The sequence below is a fragment of the Mixophyes fleayi genome, chromosome 10 (assembly GCF_038048845.1).
Source record: "Mixophyes fleayi isolate aMixFle1 chromosome 10, aMixFle1.hap1, whole genome shotgun sequence".
Classification (NCBI taxonomy): domain Eukaryota; kingdom Metazoa; phylum Chordata; class Amphibia; order Anura; family Limnodynastidae; genus Mixophyes; species Mixophyes fleayi.
The window spans coordinates 8,451,838-8,477,321 of record NC_134411.1 but is presented as its reverse complement, the minus strand read 5'-3'; the positions used below and the strand labels follow the sequence as shown (position 1 = coordinate 8,477,321).

General features: G+C 38.9%; 1 protein-coding gene across 1 annotated transcript in view; it reads left to right on the top strand.

Annotated features, from left to right (window-relative positions):
• LMNTD2 (lamin tail domain containing 2) overlaps positions 1-25,484 on the top strand; it is a 45,741-nt gene that overhangs the window by 17,390 nt on the left and 2,867 nt on the right. The window contains exons 2-5 of the mRNA XM_075187468.1: positions 12,322-12,395; positions 20,227-20,413; positions 22,997-23,116; positions 25,220-25,365. Coding sequence (XP_075043569.1) covers positions 12,322-12,395; positions 20,227-20,413; positions 22,997-23,116; positions 25,220-25,365 — 527 coding nt within the window. The remainder of the gene's footprint in view (positions 1-12,321; positions 12,396-20,226; positions 20,414-22,996; positions 23,117-25,219; positions 25,366-25,484) is intronic.

Genomic DNA, 25,484 nt, shown 5'->3' with positions numbered 1-25,484 from the left:
CTCTAATAACCGTACACCTCTTTAAACCTGTTTAGCGTTATGAAAAGAATAAAGGTCCAGCTGGACGGCTTGTTAAAAGCCATGCAGCCAATCAGGAGCAGTCTCTCATCTTGATAAGATTGAGATCTTTTGTCTTCACTGTCTGCTTCTTAAAATTGTCTCAGATCAAGGGATAAGGGATCAAGGGATAAGGTTAGTCTCCAGGTTTTGTAGACCTTTAAATCTTCAAAGATTTTAGTGTGAAGCTGGACTTTGCTTCCACTACCACCCCCAATCCAATAGGAGAATGGGAGAATGGAAAGGGGAAATCAGATTCCTGTCTCTTGTGGACAGAATTTGCACTTAACAATCTACTAATACAACTCTTTTATTCATTGTCTACAGTATCCCTCCTCATTTCCAAACTCCTACTTCTTTAGGCTTCCACTCGTTACAAGAGATAGACATTGACATTCAGCTCTGTCTGTACCCAGACTGGGTTGTGTCTCTGGAGCTGGACTGGTGACTACGTGGACAAAGCTGGGTGGCCTGATAATGTTCCACTGCATGTAGTGAATGGACTGGTGCAGATGGTGATTACACTAGCAGAGGAGAGCAAACAGGAACTGGACTGCTGGACCGGACTGGAACCGGAATGCTGGACCGGGCTGGAACCGGAATGCTGGACCGGGCTGGAACCGGAATGATAAAAGAGGATTGCTGTAACTGGAATGCTGTAACCAGATATTGAAAGTGGATCACTGGAACCGGACAGGAACCAGAATGAATGGAATCAGAGTGCTGGAATGGGACTGGAACCGGAATGCAGACTGCACTGTCTAAGCTGGATTGATAACTGGATTGATAGCAAGACTGCTGAAATACAACATTGCACTGACAACAGGTAAGGGCTCCAGGAAGTCCTTTTAGAGTTGTTGTTGGTTCTTGATTGGAGACTGCAGTCAGCTGGCCAGAAGCAGCACTCTGAGTTGCTGAGATGGATCAGGTGACTATATCCAAGATGGCAGCTCCCATGAACTGGTTTTGGAGGGAATCTGAAATGAAGGCTGTTATCACCTGATTGGCTGAGAGGAATCATGTGATCGAATCCAAAATGGCCACATCCATACACTGATTCTGGAGGGATCTCTGGAGTTGAGATAGACTGGACAGCATCTTACAGAGAGGTCTGAAACCAGCAGAGCCTGAGGACCGCAGGGACAACTTGGAAAGGCAGCAAAGAGGTAAGAAACAGCTCCTTTGTTACGTCCAGAAGATAAGGTTTAGCTCTTTGCTACAAACATCAGACTTCAAGTACCTCTCTCAAATTAGCTCCTCATTTAATTGGGTCTTACAAGATTTTGGAACATATTAATCGTGTCTCTTTTCAGTTTAAGCTACCTCTGAGCCCTTCTACTCCAAGGGTGGTTTCTGTCTTTCCTGAGCTCACCTTAAATGCTTTTACTATATCTTTTCTTAAACCATTAGTAGTTAATTGACTGTCCTCAAAGACGACTTGTCCTAAACTGCTTCCGATTGACAACCAATAGGAATTTAAGGGTAAAGAAATCCTAAATAACATATGGGAAATTGTTTTACTGATTGGAAAGACTATGGTCCTGGAGAAAGATATTGGGTCAAAACCTCTGATGCATTACTTACCTTCTTGTTAAGAAGTTATACACTAAAACAGGGTAATAATGTCTGGGGATCATCCATAAAATGGGGTTACTATAAGGGTTTTCTCTATATAGGAGCATATACCACAACATGTAGCCATATCACGTAATTGGAATAGTGCCCTCAGTGGGTAAATAATTATGAAAATTGCCATGTATCAGAAATAGGGCATTTTTGTTTTACTCAGCTCAAATGTCAAACAAAACATTTTGTCCAGATAAATATATTTTCAATGTAATGTCCATAAGAATAAGTTATGATTCTGTTCTTTGTTGTCATTTACTCAATCCTGACATCTTTTTAATACTACATGAACTGACCCTTTAACCCAAGGCTGTTCAACCAGTTCTACCAGTGCTCCTGGTGGTGGGAAAGTGCAGTATGCTTTTACATGTAGTTATTCAACTTTTGTGTAATGCACACCATCATGCCCCAGTGCACGATACTTCAATTACCCAACGGCTATATGGTATGTTACCTATTAAAGGACCAAACTAAAACCGAGTGACTTCACCCTTGAAGTCACCATGTACTGTAACTGAAATCCTCACATTATATCATACTTACTAACCTTCTGTTCTTCAAATCCGGGAGCCTGCGGAGGAGGTGGGCGTAACGGGGGGCAGGGCTCCAAAAATGCATGTCATTTTGGACCCGCCCCCATAACGTGATGATGCAAAACGCGTCATTTGACAGCGGGGGTGGGGCCAAATGCCGCGATTCACCGGGAATCGCGGCGTTTGGGATTTAATTCTGCCCACTTCACTAGGAAGTGGGCAGAATTATCCAGATGCGGGAGATTGCCACACTCGCCCGGGAGTCCGGGAGACTCTCGCAAAATGCTGGAGTCTCCCGGACATTCCGGGAGAGTTGGCAAGTATGCATTATATGACATTTATATACATGACATGCATTTGTTGATTTGAAAGAGCATTAAGAATGAAGGTAGCCATATAAATGATTGACCTCTATGGCCACTGCAGCAAAGTGCAGTGTATTAGAGCCTGCATGCTGCAGTCATAGGCTGGTATTCAACTAGCCATGGAGTAATTCTGGAATGGTCGCAAAGGCACTCTGCTGCAGACATCTATAGAGTGCGAGGAGAAATCCGCAATGCTGAGGTATCGCAGTACCTGAATATGGGCGTCGCTACGATGTTCGGGGGAATGTTGTGTGTGGGTAAACAAAGAGAAATTACAGTTATTAGGATTAAGCAATAACATAATTGGGAATAAGGCCTAATCCTAACTGCAGTGTAAACATGTTATATCAAATGAATCTATTGATAAATTGAGCTACTGAGGTGTAAAATGCGAAGTCAGAGGGTCTGGTGTATGTTTACCTGGGTCTTCTGCCAACCTTTATGTTAAAAGATACCAGCAACACCTTCAGGGAAAGCTGAGCAGCTTCAAAGGTCACTGGGGGTTAAACTGCATCCTGATATTGGAGAGTTTGTTGACACCTAACAGGACTTTGGACAGCCGGGAGGGAGCTGTTCTTAGCTTGAAGCCTGTATGTATTCCTCAATAGCATGATGAATGGCAGCCCATATGTCAAATAAAGCATTCTGTCACACAAAGGAGTTGAGAAAAGGAGTATAAGCTTAACGAATATGCTGGACATAGGCCTGTTTGGTATCAATAAGTTAGCAAATTCATAGTGGATCTATTAATAATAAAATTGGGTCTGTGTGACCAACAGAAAAGTTGGGTCACATAGTAGAATTGGGTAGTAAATCAGGCAACATGCAAATGGTAATTGTAAACAGTGTCACAGGCCACAACCCCTAGAGGTGGGGTAAGCTGTAAAGGGGTAGCATGGTGGCTTAGTGGTTAGCACTTCTGCCTCACAGCACTGGGGTCATGACTTTGATTCCTGACCATGGCCTTATCTGTGTGAAGTTTGTAGGTTCCCCCTGTGTTTGCGTGGGTTTCCTCCGGGTGCTCCGGTTTCCTCCCACATTCCAAAAACATACTAGTAGCTTAATTGGCTGCTATCAAATTAACCTTAGTCTCTCTCTCTCTCTGTCTGTGTGTTAATTTGGGAATTTAGACTGTAAGCTCCAATGGGGCAGGGACTGATGTGAGTGAGTTCTCTGTACAGCGCTGCGGAATGAGTAGCGCTATATAAATACCTTATGATGATGATGATGATGATGATGATGAAGGTATCTTTAAAAGCTGAGACCAGTTACAAGAAATTGTCAGTTTTTGGGAAATCAGTCACTGAAAAGCTGTCCATCTTCAAGTCAATTTTCCTTGGTGCAGAATATAGAGCTTATCTGTACGATATACTGTGAATTTTTAACTGTTTTGCAACTTTTTATTTGTATGTCAATTGTTTATTAGTTGTTTTTTTACTATACAACCTGTAAGCATTGTACTTTTTCTATATTTAATCAAAACCTTAATAAGTGATGTCCTTATTGTTCTAAACAAATTCACTGCCTGTCTAGAAGAGATAGATTGCTTGACCATGCTAAACCTTTCATTGCTGAGGTGTGAATTGTGAATTAATTTGTATAGCAAGCCGAGTGTGTGCCTGCATGTACATTTGTGTCATAGAGCCCTGAAGGGTTAACTGTTAACCCTTTCATTTCTGGTGTGTGCCTTGCTAATGTGTGTAACAAGGAGTGCTCATTGTGTGCCAGTGTGAGGCAGTATATTGGGGTCCTATTGCCCTTATTCAATAGGCGGTGGCAAACCGAAGTGAGTGTGGCTGTGTGAGCGCTGTTCGGGGGCGATTTAGCAAATCTGTAACCTGTGCAATAGGTGAGAGGAAGATTGAGTACTGGAATCGCGTGTAACCCCAAACATTAAACACTTCCAAGTCACCAGTGTGCAATGTGCGGCTTATGACTGGTTAAGGCAGTTAGGAGAGATTTCCTGGCAAAATAGAGGTGATATATTGTTTAACTGTGTGAATATAGGATGAGATATTAAATTTGGGAGTAGCTAGAGGGGACTATTCATAAAATTGGGGCTAATTGAATTCCCCCTAAGTGTGTTGGGTTTTAGCAATGTATCTGCTTAATAAATGAATACTAGACTTTTATTGCAGTGATTATAGGAATAAAATACTTACAATGTAATAACATGCCAATACATATATGTAACATGCAATAATGAAGGTTCAAGCTATGTACATATGGACTGTTACTATACATCTATTGAGCTTTAACCACTGTATGGGGAACAAAGCACAACTAACACTTGCAATAGGGTAACATGGATCCACATCAGAAGCACATTAGCTATTCACAGTAACTTGTATCAAACGTCCCACAAAGCATAAGTAGGACAGGTGAAATTAAAGGTGTGTAAATTGATTTATAAAATTGCTGTGTGAAAATTGCTGTGTGAATAGACATAATGATTTGTGATCAGTATTTTTATCTCCTTCCAAGCTCCATTTTATCACTGATCACCTTGTGTCCAAGCACTCAATGCTCCTTCATCCGTGGCTGCTGCTTATTTCCACAAGCTTCAAAAATATAATTCGTCTTAATGTACCCAAGTGATACTGATATTAATTGTTGGTCAACCACAAAATATTAGATAGTACACATATCAATGCCTCATAATAGTCATGTCACTAGGGGCTGATAAGTCGTATTAGTGGTTAGTGATACAAGATATTGGAAATGGGTCTGACTTGGTCTTGGTGCTTTTTTGAAAAAAGAGGATAATAATATTTAGCGCCTATCTGCACTGTTCAAAGTTGGCCTTTTCCTAGCGACCTTATAAAAGGTTTTATTAAGGCACAAATTAAAAGTTACTATGATACGATCACTGTTTCCTAATTGCCTCCTTACCTGTATGCTTGATGCAATGTCTGTTTTTTAATTACGTCCAATAAAAAACCCTGCTAGTTGGTTCTTCTATGGCTAGGGAAACAGGGGCAAACGCAGGATTTGTAGAGGGGGGTTTCCACATCACGCCGCCAGTGGGCGTGACCAGCATGCATGGGGGTGTGGCTATAATTTTAGACAGTGCTTGGCTGCTCTCCAACCCTCCCTATCACCATAATATACATGGGCAATGCTGCATGCAGTACTGTTAGGTGCACGCAGCTCTCCATTTTCAAGCAGAGCCATGTGAAGCGGGAGCAGGGTCCTGCCACCTCAATTATACAGTGTCCCAGCCTTGGAGGGGGATTTCCAGGCACTAGGAACCCCCTCCCCCTCGCTTTGCCTATGAGAAAGGAGTTTGTCTAAAGTTCATAAAAGGCTGCTTTCGCTGGCAGAACCAGAATCACAATTTATACCTGAGCAGTTAAAGTGATTATAAATAATGAAGAATGGACTTTGCTGCCCTTTGTATTCCAATAGTAAAAATAGGGATTGAATTTCAGACCACTACATTCTGTTGTGTTTAGTTACCTACAGCAATCTGCATTCAGTCCTATATCAGTGTCTTTGTTTTAGATATCAGCAGCAGCAGCTATGTATATAGCGCCACTAATTCCGCAGCGCTGTACAGAGAACTCACTCACATCAGTCCTTGCCCCATTTTCTTTGTTATTTCCTGCAATAATACCTTTGCAGGCCCGTCAAAAGTCCAGATTGTGGTGGAACTGTCCCTACTGGGGTGAATTCTATTGGAAAGTGTGTGTGGCTTCGAAGGAGTGGGAATGATTGGGAAGAGTTTGGCAATTGCAAGTCAAGCTCTTTAAATGTTAAGATTAATATCTTTGACATTATTTACATTAGCCTTATAGAAAAATATCTTTAAAAGCAAAAAAATGGGAGTTTTTGCAACCTTTCTAAATTCCCCTCCCCCCCAAAAAAAAACTTAAGAAAACTTTTTTTACGTTTTTCCCCTAAATGTATGGCAGGGTGATTTTATCAGTGCTTGTTATTTAGTATTTAAAAAATTTCAAGTTCATGTTCTGAAATTCAAACGTATATGTAGTTTATTCATCAAAGAAATGAAACATTTGGAAAACCTTGAAAGGGGCTATGATTTTCCTCCCCTGATCGGGCAGTACCCCATTTCATCAAACCCTAGCAACTGCCCTGGATCAAGTGGCTCCAGCGACACTACATACTTCGCGTAGAATTCGTTGCCAACCGTGGCACACTACAGTAACACGAACTCTACAAAAACTTTCTCGTAAAGCAGAACGTCACTGGCGTAAATCTTGTGCCTCTAATGATTTCATCACATATACTGATATCTACCACTCCTATAGAAATGCTCTGGACACTGCTAAACAAGCATACTTCCGATCTCTCATCTATGCTCAGGCTTCTAACCCCAAACGCCTCTTTAACACATTTAACTCTCTTCTGAATCCTCCTGCCCCAAATCCTCCAACTAACATCACTGCACAGGCTCTTGCTTCATATTTCAAGGACAAAATTGATAAGATCAGGCTTGAAATGGTATCATCTCCCTTGACAGGCAATCAATTCAGGCTCAATTCCTTTGTAGCACCCTCTGACACTCTCTCTTTATTTGATCCCACAAATGAAGAGGAAGTTTCTACTCTCTTCTCATATTCCTACTCTACCTCCTGTCCTCTTGATCCCATTCCCTCACAAATGGTTATGTCCCTGTCTCCTGTTCTCATTCCCCCTCTAAAATCTGTATTCTCTCTCTTTCAGTGTTAATTTCTCTGGATCCACCTCTGCTCCGCTTCCTTTATCAGTTGGAGTTCCACAAGGCTCAGTCCTAGGTCCTCTTCTATTCTCTATCTACACCACTTCTCTTGGAAAACTAATAAGCTCTTTTGGATTTCAGTATCATCTCTATGTGAATGATACACAAAGTTATCTATCCTCTCCTGATCTTTCACCATTTGTGTTGTCTCGCGTTACTGACTGTCTTTCTGCCATTTCATCTTGGATGTCTTCTGGCCAACTCAAACTCAAACTTTCAAAAACTGAATTAATAATATTCCCACCCAAAAACAGAAGCTTCCTGCCTGACATTTCTATTTCTGTTGATAACATGACCATAAATCCCACCCCGCAAGCTCGTTGCCTAGGTGTAATCCTTGATTCATAACTGTCATTTATCCCCCACATCAACTCTATATCTAAATCATGTTACATACACCTAAAGAACATTTCCAGAATACGCACATATCTGACACAAGACACCGCAAAAACATTAATTCATGCACTCATCATCTCCCGCATCGACTATTACAATTCCCTCCTTACTGGTCTTCCCAAAGTCAGACTTGAACCCCTACAATCTATTTTGCATGCAGCGGCTAGATTGATTTTCCTTACTAACCATTTTTCCTCTGCTGAGCCACTCTGTCAGTCTCTACATTGGCTGCCTGTATTTCAACGAATCCAATATAAAATTCTTCTACTAACATACAAGGCCATCAACAAAATTGCACCGACATACATTTCCTCACTGGTCTCGAAATATCTCCCCACTCGACACCTCTGTTCTGCACAAGATCTACGTCTCTCCTCCACTCTCATCACATCCTCCCATTCTCGGTTACAGGATTTTTTCCGGGCTTCACCCACGTTGTGGAATTCCCTCCCTCACACAGTAAGACTTTCCTCTAGTCTTCAAACCTTCAAGCGTTCACTGAAAACCCACCTCTTCAGACAAGGTTATGATATTCCTCAGCCACCATCTTAATTTCCCTAGATTACCCTATTACCATCCTCTAAACTGCTAACGCAAGACAACAACCCTCTGACCAACACTGCAACACACACCCCCCACTCAATACTTTTACCTTTGCGTTCTAGCTGGTCCATTGTGTAATATGATGTAGCACATGCCCTTGTGTTTCTAACTCCCATTGTCCTATAGATTGTAAGCTTGCGAGCAGGGTTCTCTTATCTCTCTGTCTGTATGTATTACCCAGTATTGTTTTATCAATGTTTGTTCCCAATTGTAAAGCACTACGGAATTTTCTGGCGCTATATAAATAAATGTTAATGATGATGGCTATCTATACCTATAAAAGAGGAGAAGGATTTGGCAGTGGTTCCAATTAGTACAGTTACAAGGAAGTTTTAAAGTAGGGATATCCAAGTATTTGTTTGAAGATGGATGAAGTTCTGTTATAACTGTGTCATTGTACTACTAATACAATAATGTAATCCTATGTAGCTGTCAGAGCAGCTTTGAGCTGTAAATGTTCTCTGAAAGGCCGTATCTGTCCCACAGACCATCAGTTGGACAGTATTCCTTAAATCCTGCAAGTAGACAGATCAGTGTCTTCAATGCTTTATGTAGTGATTACTGGTCCACAAGTGACTTTCAAAATACATAAAAAATATTTTCTATTTTTTGTTTTGTTATTACTGCTTTGTTAATCATTTAGTTTCTGGTTCCACTCCAGACATTCAGAACATTGTCATTAGATTTATATGTTTCTGGCTTATTGTAACTAGAAAAACAATATGATTCAACAGCTGTGACTCACCTGTTAAACATTTATATCTAAATAGCAACAGATGAATAACATATTATGATGCCGATATAAAAATGCACTCATTTGAAACTTGCATCTTAAAATGTCAATCAAAAGAGCAGATTGGACAATTTTTTTGCTTACAGTCAATAAAAGAAACTGAAAGAAATATGATCAAATTCTACATTTACCAAAATATATTAACTCTTACCACTCAGGCATCGTTATGCGCGTTATGTAGACAAATGATCGTGGGCAGAGCCGGAACTTTAAATTTTAAATTGGGGCGAGAAACAGAAATGCTGCCCCCCTACCCCTCAATGTTAACCAAATGAACTTAAAATATTCATAAACGGGGCCCCCGTCAGCCTTAGGCCCTCCTGTAAGTCTTAAACCATAGATATACCCCTTTCTCTTTTCCTTTCTAAATATAATGGCTCTCACCCAGCCACGTTTGTTATTTCCACTATATCATAATTATCTTCCATCATCATTAATTGTAGTTCTTCTATTTTGTTTTGTTTGTTTGTTTTTGTTTTGTTTGCTTGCATTTGTTTCCCTACTAGGCTATTTTCTCTGTTACGTTCAATTTTACGTATCTCCTTTTAAACGCTTTTAAGCCTTTTCCCACTAATACCCCATTTCTGTTTAAGTAATATCTATTTATATATTCTACAGTCATAAGGTTATAACATTTCCTGTTGTTCAACCTATCCTTTATACTCAGTTTCAACACTTACTGCCATAATTCTGTTTTGTTTGTTATTTACATATATAGAAAATGAAAATGACTATGGGAGTTGGAACTTGTACTTCCCATTTACTCAAAAATACGTAGCGCACTATACCAAGACATGTACATACATATACAGGATTGTTTTTTGGAATGTTACAAGACGTCCTAACATTTTATAGTTATGAGAAGACCCCAAAGCGATTATGTAACTGATGTGTAAGATGTTCTATACTCACTGGCCTGCAGCGAATTTTAGTGATAACAGCACATTGGCAGGTGGAGGAATTCCACTATTTCTGTTGCAGGTTATTTATGGGACAGGACTAGAGTCTGTGGGGTTCCCATCAGATTCAAAGCTGAGATCAAACCTATAACTTATCCTCAAGTTCAGTGCAGGTAGTACAGCAAGTAAAGTCATTATTTGACATTAATATATAGCAAAGACTGTGCATTATTTGACTGAACAATGTAAACTGAATAACTGAAGTGTTTGTATTTAATTATATATGTCTATGATGCGCTTTTTGACCACTCTGCAGCGGATCACAAGCCTGTGGTAAGGCACTTATTAGCCGGCTAATTCTGCCATGTCAAACTGTATATTGGATTCAAGTGTCTGCTGGGTGTATCTTCTTACCCAGCAGATTAGTTTACATCCTGGGCAGCACGGTGGCTTAGCGGTTAGCACTTCTGCCTCACAGCACTGGGGTTATGAGTTCGATTCCCGACCATGGCCTTATCTGTGTGGAGTTTGTATGTTCTCCCCGTGTTTGTGTGGGTTTCCTCCGGGTGCTCTGGTTTCCTCCCACACTCCAAAAACATACTGGTAGGTTAATTGGCTGCTAACAAATTGACCCTAGTCTGTGTTTGTTTGTGTCTGTGTATGTTAGGGAATTTAGACTGTAAGCCCCAATGGGGCAGGGACTGATGTGAGTGAGTTCTCTGTACAGCACTGCGGAATCAGTGGCGCTATATAAATAAATGATGATGATCCTTCTTATTGGTGAATAGTGCTGGAAATTTACCAATCAAAGTGTGAAGAGGTCTCTCTAGATTGGATATCAATCATTGCTCCTTGTATTGTAAACACGAAAATTCTCTGTATATTGTAGCAATCAGAAGAACGATATCTGCATTGTATAGTGGTCACTACAATTATCCTTTAATTGCATAGAGATCTCTAGAATGATCTCTGTTGTATAGAGGTCACTAAAATGCTCTGAAGAAGGGAAGAGAGAGGTGAAACACTCTGCATGGTAATGATGAATATTACTACAATGTGTACTCGCCCTTACTCCACCCCCAACTTCTCATCTAGGAGCTCCCTGCTGGACGGCAGGGTAAAGCGGCTAGGTGGAGGCAAATATGGTGCAAAGAGTGCAAATGTGCCTCTATTTACTTTGTTTTTACCTTAATACATAGACCCCTTAGTACGAGATCTCTTATACAAAAATATTTTATCCAAAATGTTGCAAAAATCAGAAAGGAGAATAAATAAATAATTGCTGCTGCTCTGTGATAATGTCATAACCACAGACATGGTCATCAAGTACATTCTTGCAGCCACTGTATGGAGCTCTGTTATACCCACAGACATGGTGATCTTACAGTCACTATATGGAGCTCTGTGATAATGTCATATCCACAGACATGGTCATCAAGTACATTCTCTGACAGTCACTGTATGGAGATTTTAAACATTATTTACTATAATTTAATGAGAGTGCTCAAAGTAACGTACAATTACATATATATATATATATATATATATATATATATATATATATATATATATTAGTCTTAAATAAAATGGTTGCTTTTGTTGCATCTTCTACTTGTCACGTGGGATGTATTGTATACAACAGCATGCCAGAGCATTATGGTGCCCGATATGTCGTGACTGGTCTCATGACCAACCCTGGGCACAATTGTGACACAATTATATTCTACGTTAAATAGTGCATTTCGACAGATTATTTGTATACATCATGCAGAACACAAACAGATTCTATAGAACCCAAAACAAGAGATGTAATAATGACTGTTAATCAACAATGACATCACAGAGTGACTCTTCAGATCTATTACAAGCAATGATACAGTACCTGCCGCCCTTTAAGGTGTCAGCTTAGTTATCTATGTCTGGCAAAGTTTAGCAGTCTTATTTCTTGCTGTACTTATTGGTCAAGATTCATTAAGGAGAATAAGGAAAAAAAAATGCGTACATATGCACCTTGGCAAAACCATGTTCCATTGGATGGGCAGGTAAATATAAAATGTGGGGACAGATTTATAGTTGGGGTAGGGCATGTCCATAATCAACTTTAAATTTCAGTGTAATAATAACGCTATAAAGTATTTGTGTGCTACATGAAAAAGCAGACAATGTTTTCCTTACGTGAATCGTAACAAGGTTTGTCCATGAGCAAATTTAATCCTTTGCTTTCCTTAATGAATAAGGCCCATTGTATCTAGAAAAAAATGTACAGTACAGGAATATAAAGAATAACCGTATATTACTGTTGTTATAGGTTACAGCCAACACAAGAGGAAGAGGGACACAGGCAGGGCAAGCAGCACAGCAGGCAGTACAGGAAGGGAACAGGTACAGTATGTTCCATGTATCAACCCGAGTTTCGCCTGCTCTGAAGAATAGTTGTCCAAATATTATTGGGTAAAAATGTTCCGTGTCCAGTTGTTTTTAGTCTTTTCTAATACTGGCATATGGAAATAAATAATTTAATATATGCAGTTATGGGACTTTTAACACTATCAGAAGTACTGCTAAACAATTTGATGGGTAGGGAAGTACCAGGGACAGTGTGGGGGAAAACAATGGTAACATTTAAATGTAGCTTAGGAACTTATGCATGGTGCTCAAAATGACAGAAAAACTCTATGAATTCTTCTATAAGTCTTGAGCATTCTGCATGATACATCCCATACCTGTAAGTAATATGATATGATTTCCATTACCTATTGTAAGCTATATATATATATATATATATATATATATATATATATATATATATATATATATATATATATATATTGTGGCAAAGGGATAGGTTTGCCACACAGACCTTTGGGAGGAGTTAGGTATTTAGCTGTCAGCCTTCAGTGCAAGGCTGCAGACAGATTTACCAGATTTACCACGAAACATTTAAACAACTATTATTATATGATTTACTATACCAGTGATGGCTAACTTGTGGCACTCCAGGTGTTGTGAAACTACAAGCCCCAGCATGCATTGCCAGTAGATAACTAGCTGATAGCTGGCAGAGCATGCTGGGGCTTGTAGTTTCACAACACCTGGAGTGCCACAGGTTAGCTATCACTGTACTATACTGAACCATGATACACATTGCATATTTTAACTACATGTCAAGAATAATACTATCATTAATCTATATAATATGCTGTATTGAAATTAATAATTATTTTAACTTTTCAGCACCTCATTTATCAAATGGCAAAATAAATAGTTGTACTGTTAATATTGGAGTATTCATTTAACCATATCACTGCAGTACATCCGTATCAAAATCTTGGCCCAGTGTTTCACTGAGGTTTCCAAAAACTTTTAGCTTTGCTTCATGCATCTTAAGTTATGAAGCTGCCATTCTCTATCCTGGATAAGTGCCATTGGTCTTTATTAGTGAAGGAGTTAATGATATTTCTTATATGTATGAAGAAGAACAATTATTTGATTATTGACATAATATACTACAAAATGTCTTATACTGTAAGAATAAAATTTGGAAACATATAGTGATAATGTTTAAGGACCTAACTGTATACCCCCAATTCTGTATTAACTTATTTATTGCAATTATTTTCAATGGGGAAACCAATAGAACTCCAAACTCAAAAAACTGTATTAGCGTAATTTAGTTTTATACAGGAAAGTGCATATAGTATGTATAAGTTTGTGTTATTTTTTTGAGCTTTGAGTTAATCTGGGAAATTTGTGGTTTCACCTTTACCTTTTCTCTGCCATTTTTTGTCACTGAAACCTTTACTCCTTTAAACCTTTGTTCTATAGTGAGATGACCCTCAAACAAGTCTATTGTCCAGGCAGATCGGTTTGTTTTTTTAAAATCAGGTCAATTTTTATTTGGATTTCAAAACAAAGAAGTACAACAAAAACAAACAAAAACAAAAATACATAAAAATAAATCCCATGCAAATTTCAGTGCCTATCTCGGCAGGCTATCAACTCTCGTATAAAATTTACATACATAAAGCATTTTTTATTTAGGAGATCAATGAGCAATGACCAACACCAGTCATAGCATTTTATACAGACAGTGTAGAGAGACTCACCACATAAGCTCACAGCATATGTAAATACTGAATCAGATATACATCAATAGGTATGTTATTTTACAAATATACAGTTTTCATTCAGCTCTTACTGCACAGAACAGAGCAATAGGAAATGGTCACCAAGAAAGCTATAAATCTGTTGGGCGCACTCAAAAGCTGGAAGAGTACCATCTGGACCATATTTGATGGTATTTTGATTTAGCGTTTCTAGATGCGTACATAAATCTTTTGTGCTGTACAGTAGCGTTGACCAGTGCTCTCTATTTTTAAAAATTTAGCGGATTTGGGGCAACCCAGGCTCGGGAAATCCTAACCTTGGCCAGTGTCATAAGATTAAAAATATAAATGGCTGTGTATTTATTGTTTATGTCCACTAATGAAATGCCATAGAGGCATACTTTAACACACATAGGGGAGGCCAAGGGAGCTGTTTTAAGGACGCAATCCCAAACCTTCGACCAGAAAGTGTTAACGACTGGGCACTCCCATAGGAGGTGCCAAAAATCAATCTGTGGGAAGCGACACTTTGGGCACGAGGAATCATTCCTCCTACCCATTTGGTGCAGACTATTGGGAGTATGATAAATCCGGTGTAGTATGTACAGATGTATCTGTTGATAACGTAGACACGAAGTGGCCCTGCGAAGGCTTTTAAGTATGTGAGACCATTCCTCATCAAGAAGTGGGCCCAAATCTACTTCCCATTTAGATGTAAGGGTACATAAGGCATTTGGGGCCAGTGAAAAATTGAGGTGTGAGTAGAGGATAGATATAGTATGTCGTCTCCCCACTCTGCGTAGGAGACCTATGAGAGGGGATGACTGGATTAACAGGGAGGAAGAGGAGAACTGGGCATTAAGTGCATGACGTAGTTGCAGGTAACAATAAAAGGCCGAGTTGGGAATTTCCCTTTCATGTGATATGTATGCAAATGTTTTCAAGCATCCAGACTCATACAGTTGTCCCATTTTCACAATACTATACCTATACCATATATTATATTCTCTCAATTTAATAAGTTCGGGGAGAGAGGGGTTGTGCCATAGAGGAGTGGAAGGATCATGACCCTGGCCACCCAGGAGCAGATGGGAGAGGCACCAGATCTCCACCGCTTTCTTAATGATGGGCGCCACCTGACGGGAGCATTTCCCCATGAGCAGTACTCCCATGGGAAGCGAAATCATAACCTCTGACCTATATAATCTCGCTTGCTCTCCAAGAAACCCCAACAAGTCGACCGGGATTTGAGTCCCCTCCCAGCTAATCAAGTGGGTCAATTGTGCTGCCTAATAATATAGTCGAAGGTTCAGGAGGGCCAGCCCTCCATCGCTCTTGGACCTACATAATGTAGATAACCGTATCCGGGCTCTGCCATCTCCCCATATAAATGAAGAGATGAGCCTGTCAATATTCTGGAAAATAGATTTTGGGACATATACCAGTGACTGTTGGAGAATGTATAGCTATTTTGGCTGAATAATCTTTTTAAATTAATTTATCCTGCCAGTGACAGTGAGGGGAAGCTTTTTCCAGGTGTGAGACTTGGTCCCTGTAGGGGCTGCACCCCTGGCTGTAGTTTCACCACCGTTTGCTATGTAACTGCTGACTGAGAGAAGAGTGGTGAATACAAGCTTAGGTCAGGACAGGAAGCTTAGGTGCAAAATCAGAATCCAGCCCAAGGATACTGGCTGGTTGCTCAGGTACAAAGTGGGAGAACTATGCAAATTATCAGAGCGTGCACTAAAAACATACTTAGCTGTTTATTGCCGTAGGGCGCTGGGTGGAGTCACATGACTTTGGATTCCAGTGTGTGGCTTCTTCCATGGTCTCTAGTTAGAAATTATATCCGGGTAACTTATCACAGGGACTGAACAAAATATTTTTTTACAGGAGCTGGAAGGCAGATACTGCAGAGTTTGATCCTTTTTGGTGATAGTGGTAATAGGAGCTATGACAGACAATTACCTTTGATAGATACTTTACAGTAGTTCACAAATCCCAGAAAATGTTATGTGGCTGTCAATTTTCACAAAGGAAGAGTAGATTTAACAATGGAGCAACAAGGGATTATGTCTCATAAGTAAACCAGAATATCCATGTAAACTGAAAGTTAGTCCTAGAAAATGTTGTTAAGAAAATGTTAAATCTCCATGCGTACTGACCTACCTCATAGCACCTTGATGTAAGCATAGCAGATTTGGAAGAACAAAAGAAACCTGACTTAGTTCAGTGAAAAAAATTTAACTTTAAATGTTGCTTAGAAGGTAGTAATATGGTGGAGAATAGGATTGTTCCTTTACCAAACGGGTGAGGTTTAGGCTACAGCACCTTTGTTGCATTCAGAAATGAAGTTTTCAGGGTGCTGTTCAAATTGCATTACGTGCTGGTTCTCAAGGACCCGATCAAGATAGATAGATAGATATATATGAGATAGATAGATATGAGATAGATAGATATATATGAGATAGATAGATAGATATGAGATAGATAGATAGATAGATATGAGATAGATAGATATAAGATAGATAGATAGATATGAGATAGATAGATAGATAGATAGATAGATAGATATGAGATAGATAGATATAAGATAGATAGATAGATAGATAGATAGATAGATAGATATGAGATAGATAGATAGATAGATATGAGATAGATAGATAGATAGATATGAGATAGATAGATAGATAGATAGATAGATAGATAGATATGAGATAGATAGATAGATAGATATTAGATAGATAGATAGATAGATAGATATGAGATAGATAGATAGATATGAGATAGATATGAGATAGATAGATAGATAGGTAGATAGATATGAGATAGATAGATAGATAGATATGAGATAGATATTAGATAGATAGATAGATATGAGATAGATATTAGATAGATATTAGATAGATAGATAGATAGATAGATAGATAGATAGATAGATAGATAGATAGATAGATAGATAGATCTGGAAGCTTTATTAAATCTTCATAAAATCGTACCATATAATTAGACATAACATTGTGAATGTAGAAGTGGGTGTCCACCCATTATCTATGGTCCCGATGTGTTTCATGTTCTCCCTTGATATGAAAACACTGGGTATGGCTTTCTGGGACAAAATAGTATAGAAGCTTTCTGGGCTGCACACAGAGCTCCCTTCTCAAAATAAGCACAAATTACCCTCTGTACAAAAATCAAACATTTTTTATTTTCTGGAATACAAGTGTGAATGTTACAAGAAAACCCCACTCATCAAAAAAGTACAGTAAGCGAAGGGTGGAACTAAACTATCTTGTCTTTATTATTATACTTTATTGGCAGGATATGAGCAACCTTGTTAAATATACTCCAGAATCTGCTTTGTTTAATGTAAGTATATATTTTTTTATTTTACAAGATCAGGCCCATGCATAAGAAAACCTATTTCTAGTTTCCAGTGGAGTTTACTGAGATATGAATTTTTAGAAAACTCTCACACATCAGAGTCCGGCTGTTACTTTTGAAACCCGCTGCCCGGCACGCTCCCTCTGCTCTTCTCTCCGCTCCAGGCACAGAACTCTGTGCCACAATCCTACTCTGTGTAACAGAAGGCACATGGCCCTCTAGGAGCAGCTCTGAATCTGTAGTCATGTGTTCTGACCTGTCACCTGCCCTATTCATCAGCTCAACTATATAAACCTGCTCATTGCACAGGCCTGTGCCAGAGCATTAAGCCCTTACTCCATCGTTCCTTTTCATATTGTAGCTGATTCCTGTGTATTCTGACCCGGATTGTCCCTGGCTTCTCTTCTGCTGTTGTTTTGTACTGTTTATGATCCTGTTTGTTGCTGACCCAGCTTGTTCTGACACTCCTGTTTGCTGATTTGGCACCCTGAAACCCGTTTGTGTACCAGTGCCGGCTACGTTGACCAGACCCTTCTTGCTATTGGCACAAGCTCGTCACTCCTAGAGGCAATGCAGAGGGCCGCGACCTGCAAACCCACCAGCAGCGAAGCCCAAATCTCCTTGCAGGGGTCCCTGGCGAAAACCAGGGGTTCATTAGACTCCGTGGGGTATATTTACTAAACTGCGGGTTTGAAAAAGTGGAGCTGTAGCCTATAGCAACCAATCAGATTCTAGCTGTCATTTTGTAGAATGTGCGAAATAAATGATATCTAGAATATGATTGGTTGCCTAAATGTAACATCTCTGCTTTTACAAACCTGCAGTTTAGTAAATATACACTTCTGTCTCTATTACTGCCAGTGTTAATTCAGGCTGGCTAAAGTGAATCTTCTATATGTACTAGAATCATGACAAAAGCATTGATTCATTTAGAACCTAGCCTATAATAGAAATTGGAATCAGTGCTGTACTGGACTGTCTCTGAGATTGCAAAGGTTTTCAAAGCTGATAGCCGTCTTAAATTAACACAAACACCGAGACTCTATTGATACGATACAAATAATTCAATACTAGGTGTAATACTTATCTAGGTTTCTGTTGGCAGTAGTGTTGAAATACCACAGCTAGTTTCTGTGTAACTAAAAAAAAAAACACTTGTAACATTACACAAATTTGGAACAAAGAAATATTCTGCAGCAAAAATTAGATTCCATAAGATATTAAGCTGGAAAAACTATTGTTTTTACGTAATTGTTGTCATGTACTCTAGTTTGCTCTGGTGCGCCTTATTTTCTGCCAATGTACATGGGTCTTAGAAGCCAGATGGTGTTTTTGCACCTGCCAGTGCAAGGAGTTGTTGGGCTGTACCTAGTTTTACTAACCCAAACAAAGCAAAGGTTTGTGTTCTGAAGCACGATCCTTTAATTGAGCTAAAGGGGTGAAGAGTCAGATTTTAGGGTGAATTCCCACAAGGCAACACAATGATTACCACACAGCAAATGTGAAAACTGGGTGAGGCTGATCTGGATTTGCAATTTGCGTATTCGTGTCTGACTATGGTCACATTTGAGGAAATACAAATTCTGGGGTTCAGTACATCTTATTTTCAGTACTTGAACAAAAATAAAGGTTGTGATTCTTAGTGACCACAGCCAACCAAGTGTTTTAGCAATACTTAACGTTCTATAAATCTGTTAGAAGTTGGAAAGTTGTAATGTTTAATGCTGATATGATTCCATGTGTGACCCTTAATTGACCATTAAAAGGTCATGGATTGAAGATCAAAAAGAGCAATCAATAGTTAATCTGGCTGCAGTAAAACTACATATAATTATGTTGAGAATTAGATGTGTTTTGGAATCGTTGTGTTTTAGAAAATTAATGAAAGGAGAAGCGGCCAAAGGCAACTGTTCAATAGAATCAGTCATGAAGAAAATTCTGCTCCTGAACCTCTTGACCTCTGGACTGCACACGTCTGAATAAAATGTTAAATTGCAAATTAACATAGAGAAAAAGTGAAGTGATTCTTGTACGCTCCGATATTTTACACAAAGAAAGTATTATAACTGGTACTAAGTATAAAAGCAGTGACATAATAAAGGCATGTTCTAAACCAGACCTACTTGCCATATTGTCCAATTATTAAGGCATGCAATACTTTCAATGCTCTCCAGTTCCACCTGCTGGCAATAAGTGGTATTGTAAACTATATTAAAATTTTGACAACAAAGTGAAAAGTAATTATACAGCTTGACGAGTGGGAGGCAAAACATGCCTTTAATTATTGTCGTTTATACTGAGCACACACGCATAGTGGCAAATTTTATTCTGATCTAAATGGGTATATTAAACCACTATTAAAGGATTGTATTTAATATCCCTTTAAATAATAAATGAGCATAGTACATTTTGGGATATATTTATAGGGTTGCAGTAATTACCTGGACATAGCAAAGGATATAAATGAGTGCAATTTTTACCATGTGTGCACTTTGCACCTTATATAACATCAATAAAGTAAATATAAATTTATCAATATAAAAATAAATCACTATGCTGTAAATATTCACTTGGTTAGACTAGGTAATAAAAAGGATATTGCCGGCAGAATTGTGGCTTATATAAATGTGGTCTTATCATAAAGCTATAAAATGTATTTCAGCATTAAAGATTAATTTGTTTTGAATCTTAAATAAGAGAAATTTTTATTCTTTCCTATGCAGCTCCCTTTGTCCTCTAAAGATTGTTGAAGTTAACTCCTTGGGTTACTTCATCCGAATATTGAACACTTCTCCGCACCAAGATATTGATATAGGTGGCTATATCCTGCGGCAGCTGGAGGGAGAACATGCTATCTCTATGTATCGCTTCCCACAAAACCTGCTTATCTCTGCTCTGCAGCACATCACGGTAAGGGGACCTCTCTCCACTGATGTCACACTGGTATTTTATGCTTGTATAAACCTGAGTGAAAATTGGGACATTGCCCTTTACATATATTTTACATATACTTCATAACCTTTATTAGGACTTGTCTGTGACACTGATATACTAGAGAGAGCAAGATGGCCATATTGATGTAATGGTGCCCACACACACAGTGATCTGGTCCAATGGTCAAATGTCTGAATTAGTGGCCAATTTGGCCACACATGTAGAGGACCAAATTGGACAGAGACAGTGGTTCAAGCGTGAGGCTGCACGACCAGAACATGTGGCCCTCATAACCTTACATGCAGTCTTCTTCCTGATCAATTTTATTTTTCCCTTGTGACATGAAAGTATTATCAAGGTCGATTGTGTAACATATTTGTGGTGTCTTCTCACCAGTATAACTGTGCTGCTTTCATTGTGTGAACATGTTGCTGTGGTATTGTGATGTCATAATGGGTATCCATCCTAGTATTAGTGAGTGTTATCATCATCATCAGCTATTTATATAGCGCCACTAATTCCACAGCACTGTACTGAGAACTCTCTAACATCAGTCCCAGCTCCATTGGAGCTTAAGGTCTAAACTTCCTAACACACACACACACACACACACACACACACACTAGGGTCAATTCGATAGCATCCAATTAACCTACTTGTATGTTTTTGGAGTGTGGGAGGAAACCGGAGCACCCGGAGGAAACCCACACAAACACGGGAAGACCATACAAACTCCAGACAGAAAACGCCATGGTCGGGAATCGAACTCATGAACCCAGTGCTGTGAGACAGAAGTGCTAACCACAAAGCCACCAGTACTTTCAAAGACACACTGCTTTTGTATAAATGCATGTGTGACCCTCTTGAGAGACCAAGGGCCACATTGAAATTACAGTGTCTGGGAAAATTAATTTATCAGTCAGTCTTTGCACTATATTGTGCTAAAATTTAACTTTTCTGTACATATATTAGAATACTTAACGTGGTGTGATATGTGACCACAATGCCCCAATCACAGTGCACATGCAATTATGTTCCAGCTAAGAAATTCTACAGCCATGTAAGTCCCCCCTACATACAGATCTTGTCAAGGGAAGAAACATTTACAAAACTTACTGTGTAACCCTCAGCACCACCCCAAAAAAAAAATGTAAAAAACGTTTATGTGCACATGGGCTGTTTATAAATGCATGTTCCATTCCATCAGAGACTGAGGGAAGACAGAAGCTCACAGGGATCAATGATCCCTGTGTAGAAACACATCAACACGCAAAGAATGCATTTAACAAAATAGATCATTAACATGTGTAGAAGAAAGTAAAATTCTCTCTACTTCCTTCTGTCCACGTCTATGATCCATTTTGTTAAAAACATTTTGTGCCCACAAACACATTTCTTCACAGAGATCAATGGTCTTTGTGAGGTCTGGGGGTAAATGTATTAATGTCCGGATTCTTCAACTCCGGAGTGTTCAGCGTCTTCGGCGATTAAATTTAAAGCGGCGTTGCCCTGTAAAGGGAAACTTCCCTTTACAATGCAGCGCCGCTTTAAATTTAATCGCCGAAGACGCTGAACACGCCGGAGTTGAAGAATCCGGACATTAATACATTTACCCCCTGGTCTCTTTGTCCAGATTTGATGAAACATAATAAAAGTGGATCAAAACCGCCTGTGTGCACATATCTTAATTCTATCCTTAACTTAATACGAACCGCTGTAACATAGCCTTAATATTAGCCCAATTCTAATATGTGAAGCAATTCGCTACTTTAACTCTATGACCAATGTTACTTCAATTACTAAATGTAAGCATACCCTAAGTTTTAAATCAACATGATGATGATAATAATAAAAAAAAAATACAAAATAAATCCAAGCGCTACTTCATAATCCTAGCTCAAGCTCTAAAACTAGACCTAACAGTTACCTAAGTTACCTAGTTCCCATTCTAACCAAGTGTGGTCTTGCGTGAAGCGAAGGGTGAACGAGATTGGAAAAAGGACAACCATGGGTCTTATATATTGTTAAAGGATTTAGAGAAGTTGTTGAGAATGCTGGTCATGAATTCTATACGCTGGACATGCCAGACTTAACTAATAATACAGAAGTGAAAGGGGGGTAGATTATTTCCAGTCAGCCGTGATTTGACAGGTGACAGTCAAGAGAATATGCCTAATGAGCTTATTCTGGTGGCGACTAGCTGAGGGGATTCCCAGGGGAAGAAAAATGTTTAGGTTTCAGGGGGACACTAATTTGGAGGACAGCATAGATCAGGTTTTTCATATCCAGCCAGAAACGAGCAAGTTTTGGGCAGCCCCACCAGGTATGGAGGAACATTCCCTCTAAGGAACATCCCCACCAACACCGACAGAGGAGTCACGGAGCATCTTCTTACTTTGCGTTGGCATAATACCAGCGAAACAAGATTTTACATACAGTTTTTGTTAACTTTAACGCGTACGGAACTGCAGGCAGCAGTCTCACCAATGTTTAAAAATCTGAAGATATTATTCAAAAGCTAATATAATATAAAAGTTAAGTTTTATGTATTTTGTTTAGGTTTGGGCATCTGCAGCAAAGATTTCCCATAACCCACCTACGGATTTAGTGTGGAAAGGACGACTTTACTTCCGAAGCAGCCCGAAGTGCATCACTGTCCTGTCTCGTCCAAATAATCAGGTATAGTGTACGATAAGTATCCAAGAATTAAAATATATATATATATATATAGTAAATAATGTCATAAATGTCATGAAGAGTATGTGCCATCTGCAGCTAGCAGGTTGGAGATTTAATTTGCCATGGCCTGCACTCAATCAACATCCCTGCGTTTCTAACATTATCCGTGCAAGTGAATGCAGCATATAGGAGGTTCTGAATATGAATGTGATGTTGTTTTGTAGGAATCGCACCCAGGCATTCATGTGGTGTACACAAAGTTCACACGTATAAATACTAAGTATATGAGGACTAACACTGCAAGCATCAATGATCCTCACATAAATGTACATGGCTATTTACATGCACTTAATACAAAATGGACCTTGAACTGAAAGGGAAAATTCTGCATGTATTTCCATGTTGAAATTTAAACCATTTGCCCACTGAAATGTCCGGGAGACTCCTGAATTCCGGGTAGGTCTCCTATACTCCCCAGAGAGCAGGCAATTCCCCTGCATCCTGCCCACTTACCAGTGAAGTGGGCAGGATGGGAACCTCCATATGCAAATTGTGATTAATACCGTCACTGTGGTCCCATCCCTAGTAGCAAAATTACACTTTAGTTTAATTTTATCATGGAGTAAAAATCATGTGATTTGGCTCGCTCTGCCCCCTGGAGTAAAAAGGTGGTAAATACGAATTAAACTTAACTGATAAACATGTGTGGAAGTTGACTTGTGAGCATACTTGCCTACTCTCCTGGAATTTCTGGGAGGCTCTCATATTTCAGGGACTCTTCCTAGATCCTGGGAGAGGTGGGGTTTATTGGAGCAAATTGCGTTATTAAGCCTTACTCCTGAAGGGTAATCCTGTGAGTGAGGGGCTACTGTGACTCTATGGCATCACCACACCCCCTCCCTCCTTTTTCACCAGAACTCCCAGAGGAGAGAAATTACAAGTTGGCAAGTATGGTAGTGAAACATGAAACCAAAATTTCATAAACTACCAAGGAAAGAGCGAGCACTGAGCACTAAAGGGTAGATTTACTAAACCTTCCAAAAAGAAAAAGTGGAGCTGTTACCTAGAGCAACTAATCAGATTCTAGAATGTACTAGATAAATGATATCTAGAATCTGATTGGTTGCTATGGGCGATACCTCTACTTTTCCTTTTTATAAGACTTAATAAATCTACTCTTAAGCGTTTCACATGCTACAGTTAGAAGCACATAAATGTCACATAGTTTATCTAGTAAGTATGTATTCTGCTCTAATACTCTATATGTAGATGCATGGACAGATTGAAATATAAAAACTGTTATAAACAGGTGGAATCACAGGATTCAAAGTTTTCACCACCTTTTTCTACTTAAATAATACATCATAAAATGGGCATAATGTTGCCATTTCTATATGAATTAATAATAGCTTAGAAATGGCAAAATCACACACATTATTATTTTCCGAATTACATGTTTTTAGTTTATCTCTGTTTATTATTTCCTTTTGTATATGTGTATGTGTATGTGTATATATATATATATATATATATATATATATATATATATATGTATATATATATATACATATATATATATATATATATATATACATATATATATATATATATATATATATATATATATACACACACAGAAAGCTTACGGATTTGTTTCTTTTAAGCGTTCACCTACTCCTAGTGCTCCATGTTACTTATACTTTGATTTCTAAAGCAGAAATATCGTCCATAGATTGTAAGCTTGTGAGCAGGGCTATCTTACCTCTCTGTCTGTATGTATTACCCAGTATTGTTTTATTAATGTTTGTTCCCAATTGTAAAGCGCTACGGAATTTGTTGGCACTATATAAATAAATGATGATGATGATCTATGCTTGAGAGTTACAGTACAACAAATAAAACAGCCAGCTCACAGGTTGGCTCCTGCTATTTAGCATCATTAAGATGTAGTAATTTAGCCAGTTAATGAAGAAACCTGAGGACAAATTGATTGTTGCTGCAACTTTTTAATCCTGTTTTGTTACATATGTCCATATTTTTCTGGTTACTGTATTTGACAACTCAGTCCATTATTTCACAAATGTTCCCTTTATCTGTCTTCAGCCTGTGGCTTCATATAAGACTGAGGATTCACCCTATTTGTATACCGCTGCTAGACCAAGTGTGTATCAAAATCAAAAACTCACAAGTCAGCTCATGACGGAACAAAACCAGTCTAACTCCAACTCACCATCACCTGCACTTCCCAGGTAATCCTTTCTTAGACAAAACGATTTATCCATCATTTGCCTTTCATGATTTATCTTACTTGTTTACATACAAACTGATTAGAACTCTGCCTGACCTCTGGTAAAATGACCATGATTCA